The sequence below is a fragment of the Lygodium microphyllum genome, chromosome 22, assembly GCF_053477565.2.
Source record: "Lygodium microphyllum isolate KBCC chromosome 22, Lygodium_microphyllum_v1.1.10, whole genome shotgun sequence".
NCBI classification, from domain to species: Eukaryota; Viridiplantae; Streptophyta; class Polypodiopsida; order Schizaeales; family Lygodiaceae; genus Lygodium; species Lygodium microphyllum.
Genome location: NC_141156.1, coordinates 42,391,402 through 42,416,743, shown reverse-complemented (window position 1 = coordinate 42,416,743; position 25,342 = coordinate 42,391,402). Strand labels below are relative to the sequence as shown.

The 25,342-nt window shown below is 40.7% G+C and overlaps 1 protein-coding gene across 6 annotated transcripts in view; it reads right to left on the bottom strand.

The window, feature by feature from the left end:
- The window catches only part of ABCC13 (multidrug resistance-associated protein 11), a 257,291-nt gene that overhangs the window by 94,129 nt on the left and 137,820 nt on the right, over positions 1 to 25,342 (bottom strand). For 5 of the 6 annotated variants that reach the window (XM_087662983.1, XM_087662980.1, XM_087662982.1 and 2 more), the window contains 8 exons: positions 8,379 to 8,459; positions 8,012 to 8,269; positions 7,721 to 7,822; positions 7,529 to 7,596; positions 7,292 to 7,423; positions 2,200 to 2,347; positions 866 to 1,179; positions 626 to 782 (listed from right to left, as the gene is read on the bottom strand). In XM_087662983.1, the coding sequence (XP_087519109.1) occupies positions 626 to 782; positions 866 to 1,179; positions 2,200 to 2,347; positions 7,292 to 7,423; positions 7,529 to 7,596; positions 7,721 to 7,822; positions 8,012 to 8,269; positions 8,379 to 8,459 (1,260 nt within the window). The remainder of the gene's footprint in view (positions 1 to 625; positions 783 to 865; positions 1,180 to 2,199; positions 2,348 to 7,291; positions 7,424 to 7,528; positions 7,597 to 7,720; positions 7,823 to 8,011; positions 8,270 to 8,378; positions 8,460 to 25,342) is intronic. The other variant, XM_087662984.1, reaches the window with a different exon arrangement.

Sequence of the window (25,342 nt, the reverse complement as noted above, 5' to 3'; positions counted from 1 at the left end):
TGAATCTTTGACAAATGGATTCCAGACCTTCAAGGCTGACTTCTTGAAATTCCATAATTGCAGATTACTAACCTGCAGTTAGTTATATGGGGAATGTACACCTCGGGTGGCGACCGGGATGGCCACCTAGCTGTAATCACTGTGCCTGTAGAAAACCTATCCTGAAAGCTCTACAAGACTTTTCTCCTCTCGACTGCACAAGACAACGGGAATCGAATCGAGGATAATGTACAAGGGAAACAACACATACATGAGAGTAGGAGTTCCATAAATGAAGACATGTGAAAGGAGGAAACCTACACATGAAGACATACAATAACTAACTATTGTTCATTCTTGTGTGGACACCTTCTATTAGGAATGCTTAGGTGGTGTGCAGCATCCTTCTTCTAACTTTTCACACTTATTTTATAGTCTTTCATCTTTTTGGATTTGCGCTCTGGTTTTTAACACAATGATTATCACTGAAGCATTCTTATAGACACATTTTCTTCTTGGACAAGAAACAATTTATGTTTTTGAATTGTCCATTCCTCCAATTGGTTGTGTCTGCTATTTTTTATGTTAGTCATTCAGAATTTGTTTCTTTGCCTCTTAATCAAGTGGATGGGGCTGGAAATTTAACCAGGTAGAAGTGCGTAGAATGGAAATTTGTATTTGATGATGTTTCATCCACCCAAACGGATAACCAGAAATCGCTACCATTGCGGGAAATCTGCATAAAGAAGGTACTTAATAAAATTGCTCCTAGCCAACCACATCCGATGAAAGATGCATAAATCCTGCATAAAGGAGCAACAAGATAGGTCATACTGGAGATTCTAAGAAAAGCAAATACCTAGAATGAGATATGTACTCTACTCACCAGTACACGGCTGCACGCACTGCACCTTGAACCCTTGTCTCCTCTTCCACAAGCGGTGGAGGCCCTTCATGGCATCCAAGTGAGACTTCTTCCTTTCCAAATGACAACTCTGTATCTTCTTTTCTAGGATTTAGATCTGAGTTTGTTGACAGGTCATCCTTTGATGCATACAAATAATGATCAATCAGTCCTTTTCCCCTTATAAAATTCTGGGTGTCTTTGGACAAAAAGTGATTATTGAACTCAGACACGCTTCCTGCCCATTGAACAAGTCCATCTTCCATAAAAACCACCATATCTGCCACTGTCAAAGCCTGACAGAACAGAAATGAGAAATGTGCACAGAAAGGCCATCAAGCATAAATCTAGAAACCAATCCACAGTGCAAGATGTGCAACGTATGGCTTTTCCCGATAATACACCAAAGCCCTAGAGAGTTGGCAAAGGTTCACAGAAAAAGGCTGGAAAAGTTAAAGTGTAATCTGTCTTGTATAAAGCCCTCGAGTGATGACAGGGAACTCAGGCAATAAAATGTATATCAAATACGCAGTTCGAAATGGTTTTGCATCTTACAGGTATCTAATGGAAACAGAATGGAACCTTAACCTCTCCATTACTTCCGGCGTCTTCAGAAATTTGTACTTTGTGGCCTTCTGAATGATTATCATAACCCTAGAATGTAGTGTAGATATATCCCATTAGACTTCATGGTAAAGACAAGACCCCATAATAAACCAGCATTTTAGTTCAGGTGCTGAATGAGTAAACCATCAGCACTCTTCTCAAGCCCAGGGCTGCAAAGTTACCCCAGCACCAGGAGGCTATCACAAGACCTCTGATAAACCAACATCTCTTGGTTCTGGTAGCATGCATAAATTATCAGTTCAGTTCCCAGCCCAGTAAAGTTAGGCTATCACCACCCTACCTTCCCTAGAGTGTAACTAAATCATGGAGGTTGGGCTTGAGAAAATCTACACGTACATGTGACCTGAGTATATAGTCCTGGCTCAATGTACAACTTGCCTGAAATGTAGTTGTGGGGCTATAGAAAACAGAAATGTAGCTTGAGAGGATCTACATGTACATGTCAATCTGGAAATATGGTCCTGGCTCAATGTCTGATATGTTGCCTGAAATGAAGATGAATTGGTGGAGCTATAGAAAACAGAAATGTAAATGTGGCCTAAAAATCTACTCTTGTGTAAGTGTGCAATATATCCAACCTATGATTGAGTAATTTCAAAAAGAAAAACCTAGAATATTGAACAAATGAAATCTAGTACATTGAGACGTGTAACAGTATCTGAAGTCAGAAATCTGCTGAAAGAAGGTACCTGGGCATTGTGCGTTGCCAGTATGATTGTCTTATTTGACTTCAGTGTAGCTCTGATAGCATGTTTCAATATCCAAGCACAAACATGTGGATCCAAAGAACTCAGAGGATCGTCTAGCAAAAGGATGTCCGAGTCTTGATATAATGCTCTGCAAAGAAAGGGTGTCAGACAATGGCCTTGCCACTTAATTATCCTTTAATGTCATAAAAGAGCACCATGAATAGCACACAAAAGAATGCAATGTAGGAAAAACATTACAGCAATAAACAGAGGCCTGGATACATCTTTTCCAAGTGCACATTTGCCATGCATGCATACATGTATGGCATGTATGAGTTTCTTATGAATGTTATTTTTGATATGGGAACCAGTCCTGAGATGAGATAAAAGTGAAAGCTAGGGAAGATAAAGAGGCTAAAGGGAACCCATCACAAAGAGGGGATTTCGAGGGATTCCAACAGCTTGTAGTGTCAGATTGGTCAAACTCTGCTTGTAGAAATCTCTGCAAAAGATCTGCAAATTGTAAAGAGTGGACACTGTTGCAAAGAGAACAGAAGAGGGGAGACTCTTTGGAGTGGAGACCATTACAAAGAGAACAGGAGAGAGGGGAGACTCTTTGGAAACCCAGAGCTTTCTATTCCTTGATGAAAGCTTGCAGTGTCAATCAACACAGGAAACATATGCCAGAAGAAAACATTTGATGAAACCTAAGTCAAGAATCAAACATCAGCATGAACCAACAATAAGTTCCGTCAAGACTTGTAAGGAAATGTGTGGAAGAAAATGTGTAGAGTCATGGGTGGCCAGGACATGTCCAGCTTTATAGTATGCTCTTTGCATTACCCTTAAACCTAGCCCATCGACCTCCAAGGGTATGCATAAAATTATTCTGGATCTACAAAAGGGTGATGGTATGGTTTTTCTGCAGCAGATCATCCAAGTATACTGTACAATGGTACTAGCAATGAGCTCCCATTTGGGGTGTTGATGTATTAATTATTCACTATCATATATTGGCATACAGATATCAACTAGAACTATACTAAAAGTTGCCTTTGGCTCTTTGCAGGAAAAAATTCTAGGTTGCCCTACTAGCACTATAGCACATAACTACTTTTGTGCTATGTTCTTTTTGAAAAAAACAAAGAAAATTTTTTCTGTTAAAGACACCTTGGTGGACAACCCCCTTGAGGTAAAATAATTAGTACAAAGAAGGCCCTGTAAGGGGCTGCTAAATACATCATAAAAAATGGTTGAGTGAACAACCATATGATGGTCTATGATACTAGACCACATGTGGTGTTAGGTGAAAAAATCCCAGGTTACCCTATTCAAATCACCTGGCAACACATGATTACTTTGTGCCATGTTCATGTTTTCCAAAGAAAAAATTCTATTGATGACATGTCAGTGGAAAGTCCCCTTGTTAAAATACTTTTAATACAAAGAAGCCCTGTAATGGGCTGCTAAGTATATCATTCAAAATGGATAAGTAGACAACCAATATGATGGTCTATGATACTAAACCATATGTGGTGTTAGGTGAAAAAATCCCACGCTGCCCTATTCAAATCACCATACACATAATTACTTTTGTGCCATGTTCATTTTTTTCGCAAAGAAAAGAAAATTCTATTAATGACACCTCAGCAGCAACCCAAACACTTAATACAAAGGAGGCCCTATAAGGGGCTGCTAAGTACAGCATAAAAAATGGTTGAGCGAACAATCAATATGATGGTCTATGATACTAGACCATATGTGGTGTTACGTGAAAGAAGGTGCAAAAGTCCATTGTCCCATCGAAAAGCCTCTCTCCTCTTTTTTACCCTAGAGAAGAGGGGAAAAAAGAAAACAGACTCCTTGGAACAAAGTATCACAAGGCAAATTGCAAAATAACAAGCAGCCTTGCAAGGGACTTCCATATTAAAAAATATATAAGAAGCGGAGGTCTATTACAAAGCTTGAATGAATAGCCATTCAAGTGTCTACAGAAAATATGTGAGAAGGAGAAGTCTGTTACAAAGCTTGAGCTTGACAAGGCACCCGGCTCAAAAAACAAAAACAAAAAATGAATAGCCATTCAAGTGTCTACATGGAAGAGAAAGAAAGTTCTCTTCCTGTCTCCAAATTTCCCTGTATTCTCTTCCATCTCTTGTAAAAAATGTGCACAATCTTTGTCCAGATCCTGAAAAGAGTCTCTGTGGTAGATATGCTCAAAAAATCAATAGCCTGCCTACATCTGGCTGTCCAGATATACCAAGCAATAATGCTAGCTATGAGATCCCATCTGTGACAATGCCCTCGAGTTCACATTGTCTGAGGACCTTGCTTACAAGCTGCCTTAAACCAAGATAGGCATGACACCCTTGTACATCCTCATATCCACAAGTTGGGCCTCTGTTTGTGACCCAAGCAACCATCCCCTGTGTAACAATCATAGAGTCTGCAGTGACATGAAACACCATCCTAAGCACTCTCTTCCAGACTTCTTGAGCCCTTGGACAATCTCATAAGCAGTGCCTCTGTGTCTCCTCTTGCTACCCACATCTACCGCAAGGGACATAGTCTCTACCATAGCCAAGCCATATGCCAATTGCTAAACTCGTGTGAGCTAGTAACTAAAGAAAGAGTGGAAACTTTATTGGCCCATTACTGTCCTCCAATCTCCTCCAGAAGTCAGAGAGGAAAGGCTATAATATACCTTGGGCAGTCCAATGGTGAGCTGCTGCTAGCGCCAGTCTGATCCTGCTCATCTGTATCGTCCTCCCTAGCCTAGTGGTATACCCAAAGAAGGGCAGATCTTAAGGCATCCTTGCATTGGATCTCTCTGTACCCACACTCCAGGGTCCCACTGAAGTCTCTGTAGCAACATCCTCTTGTATGCCCAAGCATCCTAAGAACTTTGGCTGATCTCGTTCCTCTCACCTAAGTCTATCATCCATCTCTAGTCTTCATTTCAGCCCCCCATTCTAGAGGTAACACCTCCTTGATGCTCTCCATTATAGCTCTCGCCCCCTTGAAGCCTTGAGGTCTCTATCTCTGCATAGCTTATATGGCAACCTAAGTATCTCACTAAACTGTTGCAAGGGACAGGAGTGAAATTCTCATGTAGCTTCCAATCTAGCTTTAAGTGTCCCAAACCCAAGTGCATTAATAAGAGCTCTTGAAGCTTTACAAAAGACCTCCATTCCAGCTACAAAGGCCCTAAAATTCTCCTTATCCCCATCCAAATAAATAGTTGTGTCATCTGCAAACTCTACATCCATTAGCTCCTCAAACTCTTAGATGAGAAGTCTAATGCCTCTGATACCTATAGCTCTATCCTCAGAAAGGAGCTCATGGCCTTTTGCAACAAATGAGAAAAGAAGAGGTGCAAGGGGGCATCCTTGTCTCATTGACCTCTGAATGTTAAAATGTCGCACTTGTAGCCCCACCAATAAGGACTTGAATGTGAGTTCATGAGTAGAGAGCTGATACACCTCTGATCCGTTGCTCTGGAAAAACCATCCTAAGCATAGTACCATCAAGCTTCTTCCAATCAACTCTACCACATAGGCCTTCTCCAAATCGAGAAGCAAAACAATCTGCTTCTGTCCCCTAGATTGTGCAATAGCTGCGGACTCCCAAAAGGTGATCATATTGTCCATGATACTATACTCTTGGACAAAACCAGTCTAGGTAGGGTAAATGAGGTCTAGCACCAAGAGAGAGAATCTGAGATTGATCACTTTAGCTGGGATTTTGTAAGTTGTTCCAAGAAAAATGATTGACCTCCACTAAGTGATCTTCAATCAGTCTACTGCCTTTTGGAATGACGTGAATCAATCCCTTGGATAGCCTCTTCGTCATATCTCCAAATGCAATAATCTTCCAAAATGCTGCTAAAAGTCCCATGCTAATCACATCCCAATAGCTCAAGAAGAATGCCTTGTCCAATCCATCATCTGCTAGGCACTTCCCTAATGGTAATGCCAACAACAACATCGCTCTTAGAATTGGGCCATCAAGTGTCTCCTCGTTCTCTCCATGACCACTATTCCTGTACATTGCCACACAATGTCTCTATCCCCCTCCGAGCTTTAAGTCCTCATCGTCAAGCCCAACAAGGCAATGTAGTAATCTATGAGCACCTGGACTACCTCTATGGCCCTTGGGCAATGGATCCATCTCCTCTCCCACGCCTTCTAACACCCTATCTAGAGTGTCTAGGACTTGTAGTGCAAAAGAACTCTTTGTTCACCCTATTCCCTACCTATGTCAAGAGAAAAGCCCTCACATGGTACTTATACTCTCACTTGACCTCCTTTATAGCATCTATTTTTGCTTAGGCTGCATGCATCCTCTTGGCCACCCACTTGCATCCTATCTATTTTTTGTCACCACCCCCCCCCCCCCCCCTTCTCTCTCTCTCTCTCAGATGTTCTCTCCTCATCCTAGCCTTCTTCTTAAGAGAGTTCACCTCTTGTAAACTCTCATCCAAGTCTCTAGCTGCCCTGCCAACTGAAAAGGACCCAGCTCTTCAAATCCTCATAATGCCCTCGCTCAAATCATCATCATAATACAAATACACAGGAATTCTAATGCGATAGCAGTTCGTTTGGCTTCCTCCATAAGAACTAATTGTACCGGTGGGTGGTCCAATAAATTGGTTCCTAGAACAATCCCAACTAGACCCCCTCTATCACAAGCCCAATCATCTATATAAAATCTGTCCAACTGGGAGAAGATCCTAGGCCCAATTGTCCTATCTTGTTTGGAAAACTAGGGAGAACCTGTAGATCTATTAGACTTTGCCATGGACCATGTGTCTTATCCCCTTATGTGGAAGACAAAATTCTCCTAGGCTACTGAAACCAGCCTTCCTCCTCGGATAAGGTTGTAAATAATCTGATTAAGCACTAATTACAACAAGCACAAAATTCACGTAAACTGAAAATGCACACTTTACCGCTTTAATCTTGGACATTGGATACCCTGTTGGCCCCAAAACTGGCGCCCCTTGCAATACAATAAAAACATGCCGAAAGATTTATTTTCCCTCTTTTTCTTTTTTTCTTAAAAAAGGATGGTGGGGGGAAAGGAAAGAGACCTAGCAAGAGCTAAGCGCGCCCTTTGACCTCCAGAAAGGTTGAATCCATGTTCCCCAACTACACATAAATCCTTTCCAGCCATCCTTTCGATATCCACATCCAATGCACAAGCATCCAATACACTGATATAGCTGTGAACAGAGTCCAACCTTATAAATTAGCAAACATACAAGTAATTTACACCCTCCAAAAACCAACTTTACCAATCTACTGTGAATCCACAGGGTACATCTTACCGTTCTCTCTCATAAATTTTTCCAAGAAGAATATTCTCACGAATTGTCCCAGATTGTATCCATGGATTCTGTTTCAACATACTTTTGATATCATCTACATGAAGCTTTTCGACTTTGTTTAGGGAAAAACAACAAATACTTGATCCAACTAAAAAATATGTTTGTTTTCCAGCTTTTTAGTAGCCAGGCTACCTGTGAGACATATCCAAGGGATCCCTGACATGAGAAATTTCCTCTAAGACAGCGCATCTCTCCTAGAACAGCTTGAAGAAGAGATGACTTTCCTGCTGCAACCTACAAAGGAACCATTTCTTAAAATTTAGACAAATTGACTTCAGGTAATATTATTTAGGTGAGTGGTAGGATACCTTTGAAAATCTTACTAAGACACAATGGTAGTATTTTACACATGATGCAGTCAATGAACTCACTCGAAATAAATATAGAAGAGATGAGTGCAACACATAGAAAACCAGAAATTACCTCTCCAAAAACAAGAGTGACAGATCCACAAGGAATAGATATGCTGACATTTTTCAAGACTGGACTGGGTTTTTCTTGCAGAAAATGGGCCCATGCAAAGTCTGCACCTTGTATAACAACTGACATTGACTTCACTTCATTTTCTAGAGATACTTGAAAGTCCTTACATATTTTTCCTGCATCCACTTCAACTATCCAGCTGGAGTCAATCTCAGGACATGACAGAAACTTTCTCAATCTATTGAGGGAAACAGATGCCTGTAATGAAAAGTCAACTTCAGATGTTAACGAAACAGCGAGTTCTAGCAAAGCCATGCAACATAATAGAATAGAAAACAGAAAACTGGAAACATACTGATTGCCTCACCTCAATGAGCCCATTTATAACCCACGGAAAAGAATTTAAAGGAGAGATGAGCATATTGAAAAGTGCAAGACTTGTAAACACCTGCAACACACAGAGTGGCAAATACCTGTAGTTAGGAGTCTAAACAGGAAGCAGATGTAATGGCAAACAGTGGATATCAAATGGTCCCACAAGCATGGACTGTAAGCAACAAGATGGCATATCCAGAAAGTGTAATTTCAGAGGTATCAACATCACATAAGCTTCCCAGTTTTCAAAGAAAGGATGAAAATTAGTTGAAAAGCTAGCACATCATTATTTCACCTCCAAGTATGCTAGTCTGCAATCAGTTTATATCAGCTTGGAAAATCATGGTGAGCATGAGCACTGAAGTTCTTCCCAAGATTGGCACGCACAACTGGCAACTGGCAATTAAAACCCTTTCAACAGAGGCCATTGGGAGCTGCACCTATCCACAGATCTTATAGGCATGTGCTGCATAGTATGGTAGTTACAAATGGTAACCTGGTATGCTGGATTTTGATGAAACAAGGCCATGCATGTGTCAAGTGCATCTGTCCTCATTCTCCTACGACAATATTCAGCATTGTCAACTATTTTTTCAATCACCAAGCTCCCAATTGCATTTTGATGTTGGAATGGAAGAAGGATCATTCGTGGATATTTCTTTGCTTTGCATCATTCTTTGAATAGACAATCATCTCATCAAAGAAGATGCAATCAATCCTCCAATTAAAAGTGGCAAGAGCATTCGTAAGTCCAAAAGGCATGACAAGAAACTCATACAACCCAAAAGATGTCATGAAAGCTATCTTAGTCACATCCTCCCGTTGAATGCGTATCTAACGATATCCACTTTTCAAATCTATATAGCTAAATATGATTGCCCCTTGCAACCTATCCATAACATCATTGATTCAAGGGATTGGAAACCGATTCTTTGTTGTGCTTTTATTCAAAGCATGATAGTCAATGCATATATGCCATGAACCATCATTTTCTTGCACTAAAGGCATTGGAGAATAAAAAGAAGATGAGCTAGGCTAAATTAGCCCTTATTCTAATAGCTCATTCACTTGGCTCATAATCTCCTACTAGACTATATTGATGCTACAAGGTAGCTTATTAGGCGAGCTACTTCCAGGGATAAGATCTATGCCATGATCTTCAGGCCTTTCAAGCGGCAGCTGCCATAAAAGTAACTGGCAAAAGCAATCAACATACATTTTCAAAAATAAAATGCCATCCTTCTCTAATTTTGGCATGTTCCTGATATTTTCATTATCAACCTTATCCTTAGTAGAATGCGAGTACACTAAAATGTTATTTCTTATTACTTTTGAAATTGTAGTAACCAATACAAAAAGGACAGATTCCCCTTTTAACTTTACATCAAGTGTGAGAGTCTTTTCCTTATGTTGAATGGTGATATCTTTTGCATGAGAATCAATCACTACATGTATATGACAGCACCATGGCATACCAAGCAAGACATCAAAACCCTTAAGTGGAGCAATGAAGAACTCTTCCCTATCCACAAATCCTTGAATGTGCAACTAAAGCTCTCAGTTGAGCATTGTGACAGGCTTTGCACAGCCCCTGTATGCCATTCCAAATTCTCCCACAGGTCCCATCTCATCCTCTATAATACTTAGACGGGTTGCCGTATCTACAAAAATGAAGTTAGCTCGTGTACCATTATCAAAGAATATCAATGTATATTGATCCCTAATTTTGTCCCATGCTCTACATAACTCAATGGCATCATCATTGAGCTGATCACTAACAACATTGGACACCAATTCCACGAATGTTTTAGGCTTCTTTTCCTTAGGATCTTGCTGATTTTTTGATTTTTTAGCTTGCTACCTATTGGGACCATCCTTAGCAATGTGACTCTCCTGGTTACAAATGAAGCATTCATTTGCAAACATCAATTCTATGCGCTCTACCAATGATTTTCAACCCTTCCTTTGCTATTTTGATCTCTTTTCAAGCTAATTTTCAAATCTACCACTTTTTTGAGCCTTTGACAACTTTCTATTTAGTTTCTCCCCACTCTCTAGAAAGCTCCAATCCTCTCCATCATACAGCAAGGCATCGACTATAGCAGTAATCTCTATGAGATGAGACATGCTAGATACAATGGATCTTACACAAAAATCCCTGATTCCTTTGGGTAGCCCATATGCACACTTTTTTACTTACTCATAAAGGGGTACCTAATGATAAAAAGTAACGTGTAGCAATGTATCCCAAAACTTCTTGCTCTAAATTCTTGCATTCCTTTGTATCAAGCTTATTCCACGCTATCATGATGTCCATCTCAAAAATAAAAATCAACCAATTCGACACAAACATTTGCTTGAATTGTACCCATGTTGACGATACTCTTCCTTGCATCAAGAGCATAGACCATCCTTGCAATGCATTCCCTTTCAAGAAAGTGGGTATCTTTGAGGATTCGGTGAAGTTTTTTCTTGAATAAGCTGTATCAAACTGTTGAATCGAAGTCAAAGATTTCAGTCTATCTTATGCATCACTAAAACACTCAAACTTCGCTGCTTTTCCACCCTCATCATAGTCTTTTATTGGCCCTTTGGATGTAAAGTTGACATACAGTGGTTGCTGCAAAAAGGATGCATTTGCTGAATTTACATTGGAACCAACACCAAATAGAGAATTTGCATGATCAACACTTATTCCTTGAGCCCTATAAACATTCAAGGGTGCAGATGCATTACCAAACATGCTACTTTGTGCCCCATGCATCAAGCCAGTGCTGCCATACGTAGGGATTTGCATGTAGCAGCCAAAAACATTAGAAATGTTTAGAAACGAAATGTCAAAAACTTGTTTCATTTGTTTCTTTCAAGAGGAGGTAAAATAAGAAACACAGGTTTTTATTTAGGGATTTTTTTATAGGTTTTAACTAGTAAAAAAGGTTCTAAATCTCTTTGGAACTCTCTCTTAACAAGAAATGCCAATTGAGCTTGAGTGATAATACATGAGAGTCAATTGAGAATAATATGTTACATATCCATGATCCATTATTGACTTGTTACTTATGTCAAAGTAAGTCTTTGGACAAGCTATATTATCGTTTAGAACTCAAATATTATAATTCATATATATCACACAAAGAAAATTGAAATAAACATGTAAATAGCATATGTACAATATGGCATGAGTCAAGTTGTAACATCATGATTCTCATTCCAAAATAAATTGACAAAATGTCAAAATCTAGAATGAATCATAATATATCATAGATAACTCATGAACGAGATTAAAGTTATATAATAATCAACTCTCAAGAGAAGAATAGATACTAGATTGATAGAGTTAAATAACTAAATGAGATCCCAAAAAAGTCAATCTCTCATCCAAAATCTTGAGCCCTCATGAGTCATTACTCATCATCATCAGCATGTTTATTATTGTCCAATCATAGTTGCGTTCGTACTATGTACAAACTAGTTTGTTCCATACAGTTCATATCGTATGATACGGTACATATCCGTACCAATTCGTACAAAAAAAATGCTATTTTTGGTCTATGAAGACTAGGCCACACAAAATCTTTTTACTCCTAAGCTTTACGTTTATTATCATAATTTCAAGTCTCTCTCACTCACTCTCTCTCCCAACTTTTAAGATGAGTATGCAATTCCAAGAGCATCCCCCCCCTCCTCTCTCTCTCTCTCTCTCTCTCTCTCTCTCTCTCTCACACACACACACACACACACACACACACACACATATAAAAGAATGAAGAGCCTCTTGGTCCATCCACCCTACACTTTGCTTTGTTGTATAATGTATTATATGTATACTCCCATCTGTCTTCTAGTAGTGCAATGTGCATGTTGTACATGAGGTTTTACCTTGTTACCCTCATGTAGTCATCCTATTAACTCAAGTAACATTGCTATTTTAGCTCTAAACATTTGTTCTATTATCTATAATCCGAAATAATCAAGTTTTTTTTTTCGTACTAATATTGTATCGTACCTTATAAAATCATAAGGTACCAATTAGTACCGTATTTTATTGTACCATACAGTATCATACCTTTCGTACTTGACAACCCTGTGTCCAATAGTTTTTGTCAAAAAAAACCTTATTTTTGGATTGCAACTCAATTGAAAAAAAAAAACCCGTGTTTTTTTACTATCAGAGACGTTTCTTACTTCAAGAAACGTTTCATAAGTTTCAAACTCAAAGAGATGTATTTCTTTGCTACTATGGTTTTGCACATTTTCAGCCATACCCAAACACATTGAGCATTGCACACCATGCATAGGCTGCATACCATAGGGATTTGTGCCATACATTGCCATATGCAGTCCCTATTTGACCATTGCATGAACAATCATGCTACCACCAAACTATCCTAGCTACCCCATTATAGCATGCATGCCTAGCTATCCACATTCCATTGGATTGACACGACCATGATAGCCTTGCATTTACACACGTTGCTCCATAGGTACCAACTATTTCTCTTCATTGACTTCTTCACAATCTTCAAGTGAAAACTTTGACACTATCTTTGGTGCACCTTGCTGTTCCAAAGGTGTAGAAGATGACTTCTTCTTCTTGCCCTTGCTTCCCTTCTTCAAAGCATTCAAAAATCGAACAAACTGAGGATCCTTTGCCAATTCAAGAAAGAGATTTGCTATCGATGTGTGCCAAGCAACAACCCTGGATAGTTATTGTTGGTTTTTTTCTTTAAGATCATGGCCTTAGGTAGGGTAATACAAAGATTCAAGGTTTATCATGGCATGTCCTTAATGTTGATGTTCAGTTCATAAGTGCAAGGTTCAAACTATGGAGATGGTGGCTAAGGATGGAAGCAACTTAGACTTTGTTGAGCAATGCTTGTGTTGCGATATGGATAGGAACGATGATTGCCAAGATGAGGGTCCTCAAGCACAACATTCTAAGAATGAAGTAAAAGACATTGATAAGCATGAAAAGTTGATGTAGTAGGAGCTTCAAACGGGTGATTTAGATACACATGTAGCTGTCCATTCCCAATCATAGAAAGATGGAATCAACTTAGACTTTGTTGAGCAACGCTTGTGTTGAGATATGGATAGGAACGATGATTGCCAACATGAGGGTCCTCAAACACGACATTTTAAGAATGAAGCAAATGACGTTGATAAGAATGGAAAGTTGATGCATGAGGAGCTTCAAATGGGTGATTCAAATACACATGCTGCTGTCCATTCCCAATCATAGAAAGGACATGTGGCTTTTGTCCATATGTTATTTGATACGAGTGTTATTATGCAAGACTATGTTTATGCCAATTTGGCAAACACAACTTCTTTACCTAAAGGGGTAATATAGAGGCAGTTTTAGGTGTGGATTTGGTGGTGCAACTAATAGATGCCTTTGATGAGAGGGCCGCTATTTTCTATTTCACAGGTTGATCTCCATGATTGGACATATATAAGCACAGTTGCCTTGGGTGGTGGTAATGAGGAACAAATTCTAGTGGAAAATACTTTTGACAGTCCAAGGGTTTCTTCAAGATTTTGTTCTACATGCCACACGCAATAGCATGGATTTTACTAAGGCCACCTTTGTTCTTGGATGGTCAGTTGGTGCATGTGGTGCCACTGAGGCCTTTCAAAGAATTTCAAGCTATGCTTCAACAAGCCTCTCATATTTGGGTGGTAGTTGTGAATTATTGATCCCATCTATGGCATTTGCTCCCACTAGTTTTGAGTTCTCTTGGATAGGTATTGGTTAAGCATCAGTAGGCTTCTCCCAATCAGAATAGGGTTGAATGTTATGGCATATTGGTGATTCTGTGCATGCTGATATTTTTTAGATTTCATGGAGCCATATTTGTACTCCAAAAAACATTTGTGGCAAGGCTATTTTGGATGTTGAGACCCATATGGTTGCTCTCTGTTGACCATCATTGCAAGCCATGTGCGATGGTCAACAACCCTTGATCTCTATTGTTCTTTTTTTTATTGAACACTAGAAAGTGGTGCATGGGGATACAAAAATTCAGGGTTTATGATGGCCTCAGTTTCTCCTACTCTTTTGAACCATTTGATATGCCTAGTCCCTAGTGTCACTACTAACACCTAGTGGCCAAACAACTATCCTAGGGTCCAAATTGGCACCAATTGACCACCAAAGCCCAGCTGGCATAACTTATCACAACTTTTTCCTTTGACACCCACCGCATCCTTGGGATCCTTGGTCTCTTTCCATGAAATAATTGCCATGTATATCACATATGCTAAACAATCTTGCACATTAGATTAGTAACCTAATCAAATGCTATCAGCAAGACCAAAGCATCTCAAAATTTCACGTCCTTGTGACAACTCCTTTTCCTTAGAATCTCCTTGATTTTCTAAATTTCCAACTTGTTGGCTACTGGGACAATCCTTTGCAATATGACCCTCTTGTTCACAAAGGAAGCATTTATTTGTAGCTATCAATTCCTATGCTATGCCAATAATTTCTAGCCCTTTCTTTGCTATTTTGGTCTCTTTTCAAGCTGATTTTCATCCTTGCCCCTTCTCTCAATCTTAAACAACTTTTTTTAAAAGCTTCTCCCCTCTCTCTCGGAAGCCTAAATCCATTCCATGCAACACGCATCGCCTGTAGCAAGTCTTTACTAGCTGGGTCATACTAGACATGGTGGATTTTATGTGAAAATCCCTAATTCCTTTGGTAACCCACAAACATATTTTTCCACTTACTTATGAAGGGACATAGGGCTATACGAAGTGATGGGCAACAACGCATCCCAAAACTTCTTATTGTATTGCTCCAAATTCTTGTATTCCTTGGCATCAAGCTTATTCCAAGTTATTATGATATCAATCTCAAAGGTACTTCTCAACCAATTTGATGCAAATATTTGTTTAAAATGTACCCATGTTGATGGTGCTCTACCTTGCATCAAGAGCATACATCACCATTACAATGCATTTCCCTCTAAGAAAGTGGCTACCTTCCAAATCTTTGAGAATTCGGTGAAGTTTTCCCCTGAATAGATTGCATCAAACTATAAAATGAAAGTCCAAGCTTTCAACCTATCTTGTATACCACTGAAGTGTGAAGATATGCTAGGGTTTGTACTGAGGAAACAGGACATGTACAACCAAGATTGAAATACAAAGACTCAGACAGTGGCAAGCAAAACTAAAACCCTAAACAAAAAACGCAAAATGTAAACGCAAAACTCAAAACTCAAAACACAGAGACAAATATAGAGAAAGTGAATGAATGTTGTAATGAATGTAAGAGTGTACAAAATCCCCAAGGGCACACCAATGAAGTGTCGAAGAGTGGTGTCCACCAAAAATGGATCCCAAGTATTGTAGGCACCAATCGAAGATGAGAGAGTGCTAAATAATGAAGGGCAGCTGGCTGGGGTACCAAAACACAACAATTGAAGGTTGAAATTTGGTAAACGCAGCAGTGTTCCACCAAAGGAAGACTGAAAACTGATCACCCAAAGCAAAGAATTGTTAGGCAACAACAGGAAAGATATTGTTGATGTAGACAAACACAAGTATTGCAACACTTGCTTGGTGGGAGAGATGGCAGTAGCTTGTTGCCTGCCACAAGATATTGAAAACGTAGGTTGATTAGATGCTATGATGACACAACAAATAGAAACCTCCAAACAACAAGGCGATGGCTGAAAACAAGCTGCCTAGGGCTGCAGTTGGTGATAGGCTACAATCGGTGATGGCTGGACTGCAAATGGTAGGTGAATGATGGCTGAAATCCATACTGTAGAGTGAGAAACCTACACAAGAGGCTGAGGCTGAATGGTGGGCCGTCTATCCATTTATAGGTGTTGAAAGGTGCCCCAAAAATTAGGGTTTTGTGGGACCACTGAAACTCTCTTGAAGTGTACACCAGTTTTGAGTTTTTCATTAATCGAGCGTGTTTTGGGGCTATTAAAAGATGCTAATCAATTGTAAAGTGTGTTTTAGGTCAAAATAAAGGACTCAAAATTCACTGCTATTCCATCATTATCAAAGGTTAACCCATTAAAACGAGTCTTATCATTGAAAGCATGCTTGGCAGAAGATGAGCTAGAACCATGAGATGTCAGGAAAATCGGATAAGATGGAGTTAGAGGGTAAGATGGTGGTGGTGGGTGTGTCTTATCGGAATAATGAGGGGGTAAACATGGGTGGGCAAAAATAGGCTGGGAGTGTCCAATGAGTGCCGATTGATGCGAAGGCACTGGAATATGAATGTTTCCATAAGGTGCCGATGGAGGTGGAGGCACTTGGACACGAAAGCCCGGTTGGGGCCTAGCAGGACCAGGAGGTCCACTAGGTAATGCTATAGAGACAAGTTGTGGTACCAATTGATCCACACTCCAGAGAGACTGGGGGGATACCCAAGCTGCAATGATCCTGAAAGTGTGTGAGAAGTAGCCGGAACACCACCCGATGGAGAAAAGGATGAGGTCCTAAAGGCGGTGCCTATGTTTCCATAACCCCTCGGTGTGGTGTGAGGTGCAACATGAGTTGTTTGATAGGGGAAAATAAATGGTGTAAGGAAAGTGGGGAAGCAGTGGAAGAATGTGGTGGGATGGGTGCGTTTTGAATTTGTGGTGTGAAAGATGCAGATGCATTTTGTTCATTTTTACCATTTAACGATTCAAAATGAAATGATGATGATGATGATGCACCATGCAATGTAGAAATAGAACACCAAATTCATTTTGATTTTGAGAAGTAAACTCAAAAGAAGAAAGTGTAGAAGAAGAGATACCTGTCTTTTTCTTATAATCCCCACGACGTGTGTTAACATACAAAAATTGTTCCTCAAGAGAACCTTTTCTGTAGTCAACTGATTATACTTTAGCTTCCTCATGATTTCTACCAGTATATTGCAAAGCAGAAGAGGTAAAAGACGAATTGAAAGTACCTTGCACTGGAGTGGAGAGAAAAGGATGAAAGAATGGAACATACTCTAGATCTCTTTCTCCAACAAGAGGCCCATTCCTGAAAGAGGTCTCGATGGCCCTGCAATATCATCAGATTTATGCGAAACATCTGAAGAGAGAAATTCCTGCATACCTTCATTGAGTAGCTTCTCTTGAAGGGCAATCCTTCGATCGAGCTCCTCAATCTTCTTTCGTCTAAAGTCCATGATCATATGATATTCTTCAGTGGAAAGCTTGTATAGCCTTTCTTCCGTGTTGTCAGAAGTGTCTTCCACCATGTTGAAACTTTGTGGAGCAAGCTGTTCTACCCACTCTCGCTCGGTTCTCGGCATAGGTTGTTTTGGAGACTGAATTGGTGTGGATGTGTTCAAAGTCATTTGAACCTACTGTTGTTCTTACTTCTTGCGAAGAGCTTTTAGACCAAAGGCCTAGGTTTCTCAGAGAGTACTAGGCTCTGATACCATGTAAATAAATACTCAGACACAGAAACACAAATAACAATCGTATGACAAAGCACAGACTGATAAAAGAACTCAATTAGGGTTAGGATAACTCAGGGACAATGAACACAAAAAATAACTGAAGTGATATAATTGTTGAATATACAATGCTCATGCAGCAAACACACTATGCAATGAATGAATACTGAACCTCCAACTCCTATATCTCAAGGATCAGGGCAGGGGTAATAAGTTAGAGAGTGTGTCGTACTTTGAACGGATTCCGAATTGCAGCAAGGCAGACTTTGGATGTCGAACACCGACAAATGCAGCAGTGAGAAGTTGGATCTGATGCAGACGGCAGTGAGAAGAGAGAAATACTAAAAACGCAGGCAGGATAGCCTGCAAAAGAGTGAAAGACTAAAAACGCAGACTGCAAGAGAGAGAGATTAAAAACGCAGGCTACAGGAGAGAGAAAGACTAAAAACGTAGGCTATAGAAGAAAGAAAGACTAAAAATGCAGGTAGGACAGCCTGTAGAAGAGAGAAAGCTGCCAAACGCAAGCTGGACAGCTTGGCAACAGCCTACAGGAGAGAGAAAGCTGCCAAACACAAGCTGGACAGCCTGGCGATAGCCTGTAGAAGCTGGGCAGAAGCTGGAGGAGAGAGAAAACTACCAAACGCACGCTGCAAATGACGTGGTAAGCAATATGGCAACAGGTCTGTGCAGGAACAACAGTTGCCTGGTTGGGATCAGCTCCAAACTATGAGAAGAGGGCTGGAATCAGACACCAACTAATGTAGATAACAATGGATAGCTTCCGTTGAGATGTCCTCCGTGAACGGGGTGTGGATAGCAAGCTGAAAAACCTGAAATCTGCAAAAATGAGATTAAGGGCTGAATGGAGGGCAGCATACGTATTTATAGAAAGTTTGGGCCCTCTCAAGTGGGTTTGTACTTATGGTACATAGAAACTCTCTAGGATCGCGTTTCTTTTAAATAAATAAGGTTTCTTCATTAATTAAGCAAGTTTTGGGGCTGTTTAACTAAAGCTAATGCATTTTTAGCTCAACAAGTCCTTTACCCTTACATGGTCAATCAAACAAGGTTGCCCCCCCATTTAGAGTCCCCTACTTTTTGCCCTCGCTACCTATCTAGTTCTCACCATGTTATCGCATCTAGTTGAGGCTAGGTAGCTTGTTGGTTTATCCCTTTCATTAAATCAACACTTTGTTGGACATGCATTGGCTGATGCTACTTTCATGATATTCAAAGGGGATAGAGATAACCTCCGCAAGGCATTGGATGTTTGGGATTCATCTCTCATCAGTTGCATTGAATTAGATTTATAAGCCTTGGGGTTGGGTCATTTCATTTCCACCTCAAAGTGCCACAGAGTATTATGCTGCCCATGCTCACCTATTTGCTACACTTTTGCCTTGGGCCAGTAGTAGTTTGAATGACCTTACTATCCATTTCATGCTATGGAAAAATGATTCTCTACATATTGGTATTTCTTAAATTTCCTAGAGCCATGTTTGCACTCCAAAAAGCATGTAGTGAGGCTATATTTTGGATGTTGAGATTCGTATGATTGGCCTCTATTGGTTGCTATTTTGAGCCATATGTGCTGCTCATTAGGCTTGGATCTCTATGTTCACTTTTCTCTTGAAGACCAAGGACTTGTGCATGGCAATACTACAATTTAGGGTTTATGGTGCCAGATACTCAACTTTGACTCCCAACTTTCGATTCCTTCTTCTATTCTAGTGACCTATTTGGTGTGCTCATGGAAGGTTGTCCCTCAAAAGGTAAATTGGCATCTAGTGGAGGATTGATTACAGGCTGATTCCTTGCAGATTGAATTGTTACTTGTCTCTCAGCTCCTCTTGGGAAGGGAAACAAGATTGCCACCCGAAATCCAATTGGATGGGACATCTAGGTGAAACCAGCCCTCCTTGGAGAGGGTGGTAATTCCCTGAGCAAGCACTTGATTACAACAATCAGCAAATAAACATAAATTGAAATGCACAATTTACCTTGATAATCTTGGACATTGGACACCCTATTGGCCCCAAAACTGGCATCCCTTTAAGTATTTCTTTAACTTCGATTGCCGATGGATTGATTACAAGCTAAGATTCCACATTCTCCTTAGCTAGTCCAAACACCGCTTGTTGGTCCAACAATCAGCAAACAAATTGGGCAATTTGCCCCTTGATTTTCATTGAAGACTTGCTCTAACAAAACCCTAACTGGCCAAATGCTCCCCTAAATTTACAATGGATGGCTAGGCATCTAAAATCCCTGACAATACAACAATTTGGAAGTGTTGATTTCAGTGTACAATGCCTTCTCCTATTAGCACCGGTCTCCAGGTGGCTACTAAACACTAATTTTTGCAATTATTTAGGATTTACAGTAGAAATCCCTTTGCTGTCCACCAAGTATGGCTAAGATCAGCTCCAAATGCCTAAGAAATGCTAAGATATCTTGAGAATTGATTGGAGAAGGTGAGAGAATACCAGAGAAGAGAGAAATTTTTGATTTTCGTGCGGAAAATGGCTGCTATTTCCTACATTAAATGTTGTCGCCTACATCTCTAGGCATCATTAATGCTATGGCTTGGATCACTAGGGTCTCCTGCAATAGTTAGCAACCTCCTAAATATCTCCACAATGGCAAATTTTGATCAACAGCCTTCTCTCTCTCTCCCACCGGTTGAAAACTAACTAGATGGTTGAGACCCGACCCCAAAAAAGTTTTCTCAGTTCGCATGGGCAGTTTTGCCATGTGGTAGTCTACTAAACCCATTTTTCAACACTATCCAGCCATTAACTTAATTTTTTAAAGGATTTAATTCTAAAAGTTAATTTCAGCCCTTTTGACCTAGCCCAAAATTAAATATGCCCATCTATAATTAAATTGACTAGGCCATTTGCAACATGGAGGGGTCCCCAACCTCTCTTTACCCTTAAATTGGTATTAATTAATTAATTAATGCTATTCCCTAGTGTCACCACTAACACTTATTGGCCAAACAACTATCCTAGGGTCAAAACTGACACTAACTAAACAACTTTTGCCATGTGCATCACATGTGCTAAATAACTGCCATGTGCATCACATATGCTAAATACCCCAACACATTTGATTAATAAATTATAACTTAATCAAATGATATCACAATATTAAAGCTTCTTAAAATTTCACCTTCCAACAGACAAACCTCATAAATCCAGCCTTCCTTCTTGGAGAGGGTGGCAATACGCTGATCAAGTACTTAATTACAACAATCAACAAATAAACATAAATTGAAATACACAATCTACCTTCATAATCCTGGACATTGGACACCTTGTTGGCCCCAAAACTAGCACCCCTTTCGGTATTTCTTTAACTTCAATTGCCAATGGACTGATTACAAGCCGAGATTCCATTATCACCTTGGCTAATCCAAAAGCCCCTTGCTAGTCCAACAATCAACAAACAAATTGGGCAATTTGTCCCTTGATTTCATCCAAGACTTGCTCTAATCAAACCCTAACTGGCCAAATGCTGCCCCGAATTTACAATGGATGGCTAGGTATCTAAAATCCTTGACAATACAACAATTTGCACGTGCTGATATCAATGTACGATGCCTTCTCTTGTTGGCACTATTTCCGAGGTGGTTCGTGAACCCTAATTTCTACATATATTTAGGGTTTACAGTAGAAATTCCTCTACTGTCCACCAAGTACGGCTAAGATGCGCAATGGTCGGCTTAGAGGCTCTACCCATCCGTTAGGTACTGGAGCCCATAGCAGACCGCTCGGAGGTATGGGAGATCATAGGGAGTCTTACTGGATGGCATATCTGGAAGGCGCAGTAAGACTCCCTATGATCTCCCATACCTCCAGATATGCCATCCAGTAAGACTCCCTATGATCTCCCATACCTCCAGATATGCCTCCCTACAGGAGCATATCATAGGGAGTCTTACTGGATGGCATATCTGGATGGCATATGGGAGATCATAGGGAGACTTTGGCCAAGAGAGGCTTTCAGCACAGACCACCTTAGCAGAGCTCTGGACCTTCATCATCGACTCCCTCCGCGGCCGTTGGAATCAGGTGCAGGGCGAGTCCAGGGCTCGTCAAGAACTCTGTAGTCATTTCATGCATACCTGGGGTGGCCAGGACCTGTTTTTCGTGATGCAGCCAGGCAGCCCCAGATGGCGATACACCCCCTCTCCATGACTTCTTGCCCCCATCCCCCCCAGACCGCCTTGAGAGGCTTGTATTCATGATGTATTTGTGACTTTGCATCAGCTCCAACTAGTTTGTTGAGCATGAGCACTCCGTTGTAATCAGTTTTTTTGAGTAATATAATCAGCCACATTTTATCGGAAAAAAAAAGTACGGTTTAGATCTACTCCAAACGGCTGAGAAATGCTGAGATCTATTCAGAATTAACTGGAGCAAGTAAGAGAATGCTAGAGAGGAGAGAAATTCATAACCTCCACGCGAGAAGTAGCTGAAATTGACTCGCCTACTCTGATCAGTCTAGATTGCTGTCATCTACTGCTAAGGGAAGTGCCCACCAGCTGTTGTCACCTACATCTCTAGGCATCATAATGTTGGGTGTAAAGGCGCCTCCGCCTAGCCACCCGTGTATTGCTACACTGATCTTTATTCTTTTAGTGACAATTTGAATAAAGGAAGGCCCGTACACACATTGTGACTGTTGGAGTTTCCATTTATTGTCTCTCTCTTTCTTACTCTTGCTCTTCCGTCATAGCTCTCGAGTGCAAGCTTCGATCCTTCTCACCTTTCAACTGGTATCAGAGCACGGCTTCCGACTCTTGAGCTTGGCTCGTGGCATTCTCAGCTTCCCATCAACTCCCCACTCACATTGGGTCTCCTTCTCGGCAGCCAAAGCTCATTCTCTTGAGCTCCCGTCACTCCCCGGCTTCCCGACCTATTGACACAAAATCAAGGTATTGACATTGAGGTATTGCTTCATTATTTCAGAGATTTATCTCAGTCCAAAGGTCTAGGTAAATAGGGTTTTCACAGATTGTGGGCAGCCATAGCTCACACCTCTTGGAGCTTCCCTCACCTGGATCTTGCTTCCAGCCTATCGAGGCTTCTTGAGGCTTTGTGTAGGCCTTCTTTGGCTCCCATTTGTGCCCCCTTTGGGCCCCGTTGTTGACACGTGGGACAACAGACCCCCCTAGCCAGCTCACGTTTTTTTTTAACGCCTGTTTCAAAATCTGGCCCAAAAATCACTCTTTTTGTCATATCTCGGGCATTTGAAACCCAATTCAGGCAAGGTAAGAGTCTAAGTTGGGGTTTTGGCATGCTCCGGACGCGATGGTGAAGTCGGATTTGCAAAATTCTGATGAAAAATATTCTGCAACAGATTTCAGGTCTGAGATAGCATGTATTTGTATGCCTATGGCTTATGTGATGCTTCTATTGATGTCGATTGATTGGGGGATTGAAGCTACATGTAATGCTACCATTTTGGCTTGATTGTAGGGCTGGAAATACTCAGTTTATAACAGTAAATGCATACTGAATACTCTTGGGTTGAAGCTATCTTTCATGCTTTGACATATGCCTATTGGTTCCGGATGTATGTCTTGGGGTACTCTGACTTGGTTTGATTGAGCTGTTGAGCTCGTTTATCCGCCTTTTGTGCCCAGTGGGAGCATCTTGTATGCTTCACCCGACATTGAGCAGGAGATTTATGCTATTTGGAGCATTTTGCAGATACTTGAGACTTTGGGATCTCTTACACTTAAATGTTGCATGGTTCATGCATTGATATCTTGGAGTTGCTTTTGACCTGAGCTTGGGCTTTGCACTCTTATGAGCATACACCTACTGGTGTTAGGTCTTGCCAATGTTATGTATACTTTGCCCTATTGTCCAGGGGGTATGCCTACTCACTGGCGGATGCTTTGGTAACATGTTTGGGTGTTTGCTCAGGGTCTTGATAACTATTTGGTGCTGATTTACGCCCGTTTATGGCTGGTCATGTCTTGGCTGTCATTTCTTGACTTGGTGCAGTGATTTGGTCAGCAATTGCTTCTCACAGTACCCTGCTGTCATTTATTACAGCAAGCATATAACTCCGGACTGACATGGATTTTTTCGTGCTGAAATATTCTGAAATGATGTACTTTTACTAGTACTTGGTGGGCAGCAGCTTTGGTTACACTTTTCTCGCCATTTTCTCTCAATTTTGGTGATGTTTTGGTCATTTTCTGCAGTAAACAGCAAGTAGTTTTGAATTGTCTATAGTCTTCCAGGCCGCATTATGGCGAGTTCGTCACTGATAATGCTATTTTCAACATCACTAAGCTTGATGGTACAAATTACTCTTATTGGAAGAGCCAGATTTGGCAGGTGTTGGTGCAGAAATCGCAGATCAAACCATTGAGGTTGAGCGGGCATCCGCCTGCAACTATGCCAGATGTGCAAGTCCACTATTGTATTATCTCTCATAGAACAAGTTCATTACAATGTATTTGAGGAAGAACAGAGTGCATGGCAGTTGTGGGATAAAATCAAAAATCTCTATGACAAGAAAAGTCCAGCAAGTCAAATGTATTGGCTGAAGCAGCTTATGGATCTACGCATGAAGGAGAATGTGACTACGTCTGCTCACTTGAGCCAGTTCCATGCTATACTCAAGAACTTGACTTCGCAGGACATCACTTTTGCAAAGGATGTCACTCCTCTTTTCTTGCTTGGTATCTTAATGAGTCATGGGATGTCACTCCTCTTTTCTTGCTTGAGCCAGTTCCATGCTATACTCAAGAACTTGACTTCACAGGACATCACTTTTGCAGAGGATGTCACTCCTCTTTTCTTGCTTGGTACTCTTAATATGTCTGCTCACTTGAGCCAGTTCCATGCTATACTCAAGAACTTGACTTCGCAGGACATCACTTTTGCAGAGGATGTCACTCCTCTTTTCTTGCTTGGTACTCTTAATGAGTCATTGGATGTATTCCGCACTGCATTATGTGCCTCTACTACTACCTTGAAATTATCTGATGTTGAGAGTGCTCTTCTGCAGGAAGAGGTTAATCGTAAGAATTTGGATGCCTCTCGTGTGTCGCATGCTATGACAGTTAGAGGCAAGAATGATGGGTATGAAAAGCATGGCAGCAGCAGTGGCCGTGGACGGGATTCTTAGAAATCTCGGTCTAAGTCTCGTGGGAAGTCACGTAGCAAATCCCGTGGCAGGAATGCAGATGTTACTTGTTACCATTGTGGGAAAAATGGCCCTATTAGGCCACAATGCCATGAACTGCGCAATGAAAGGCGCAAAGATAAGGGGAAAGACAAAGTGCAGGATAAGTCTTCTGATCGCAGCATAGTGCCTGCAAAGTCCAGTGTTAAAATTGAAGAGATCAATGTTATGCAGCCTGAGGGTCTTGTGCACTTCGGTGATGACAGCTCTCTTGATATTGTGGGCATTGGTGATATTAGGTTGCAGTTTCCTTCTGGCAGCAGTTTTGTTATGCAGGATGTACGTCATGTACTTGCTTTGACACGCAGTCTCATGTC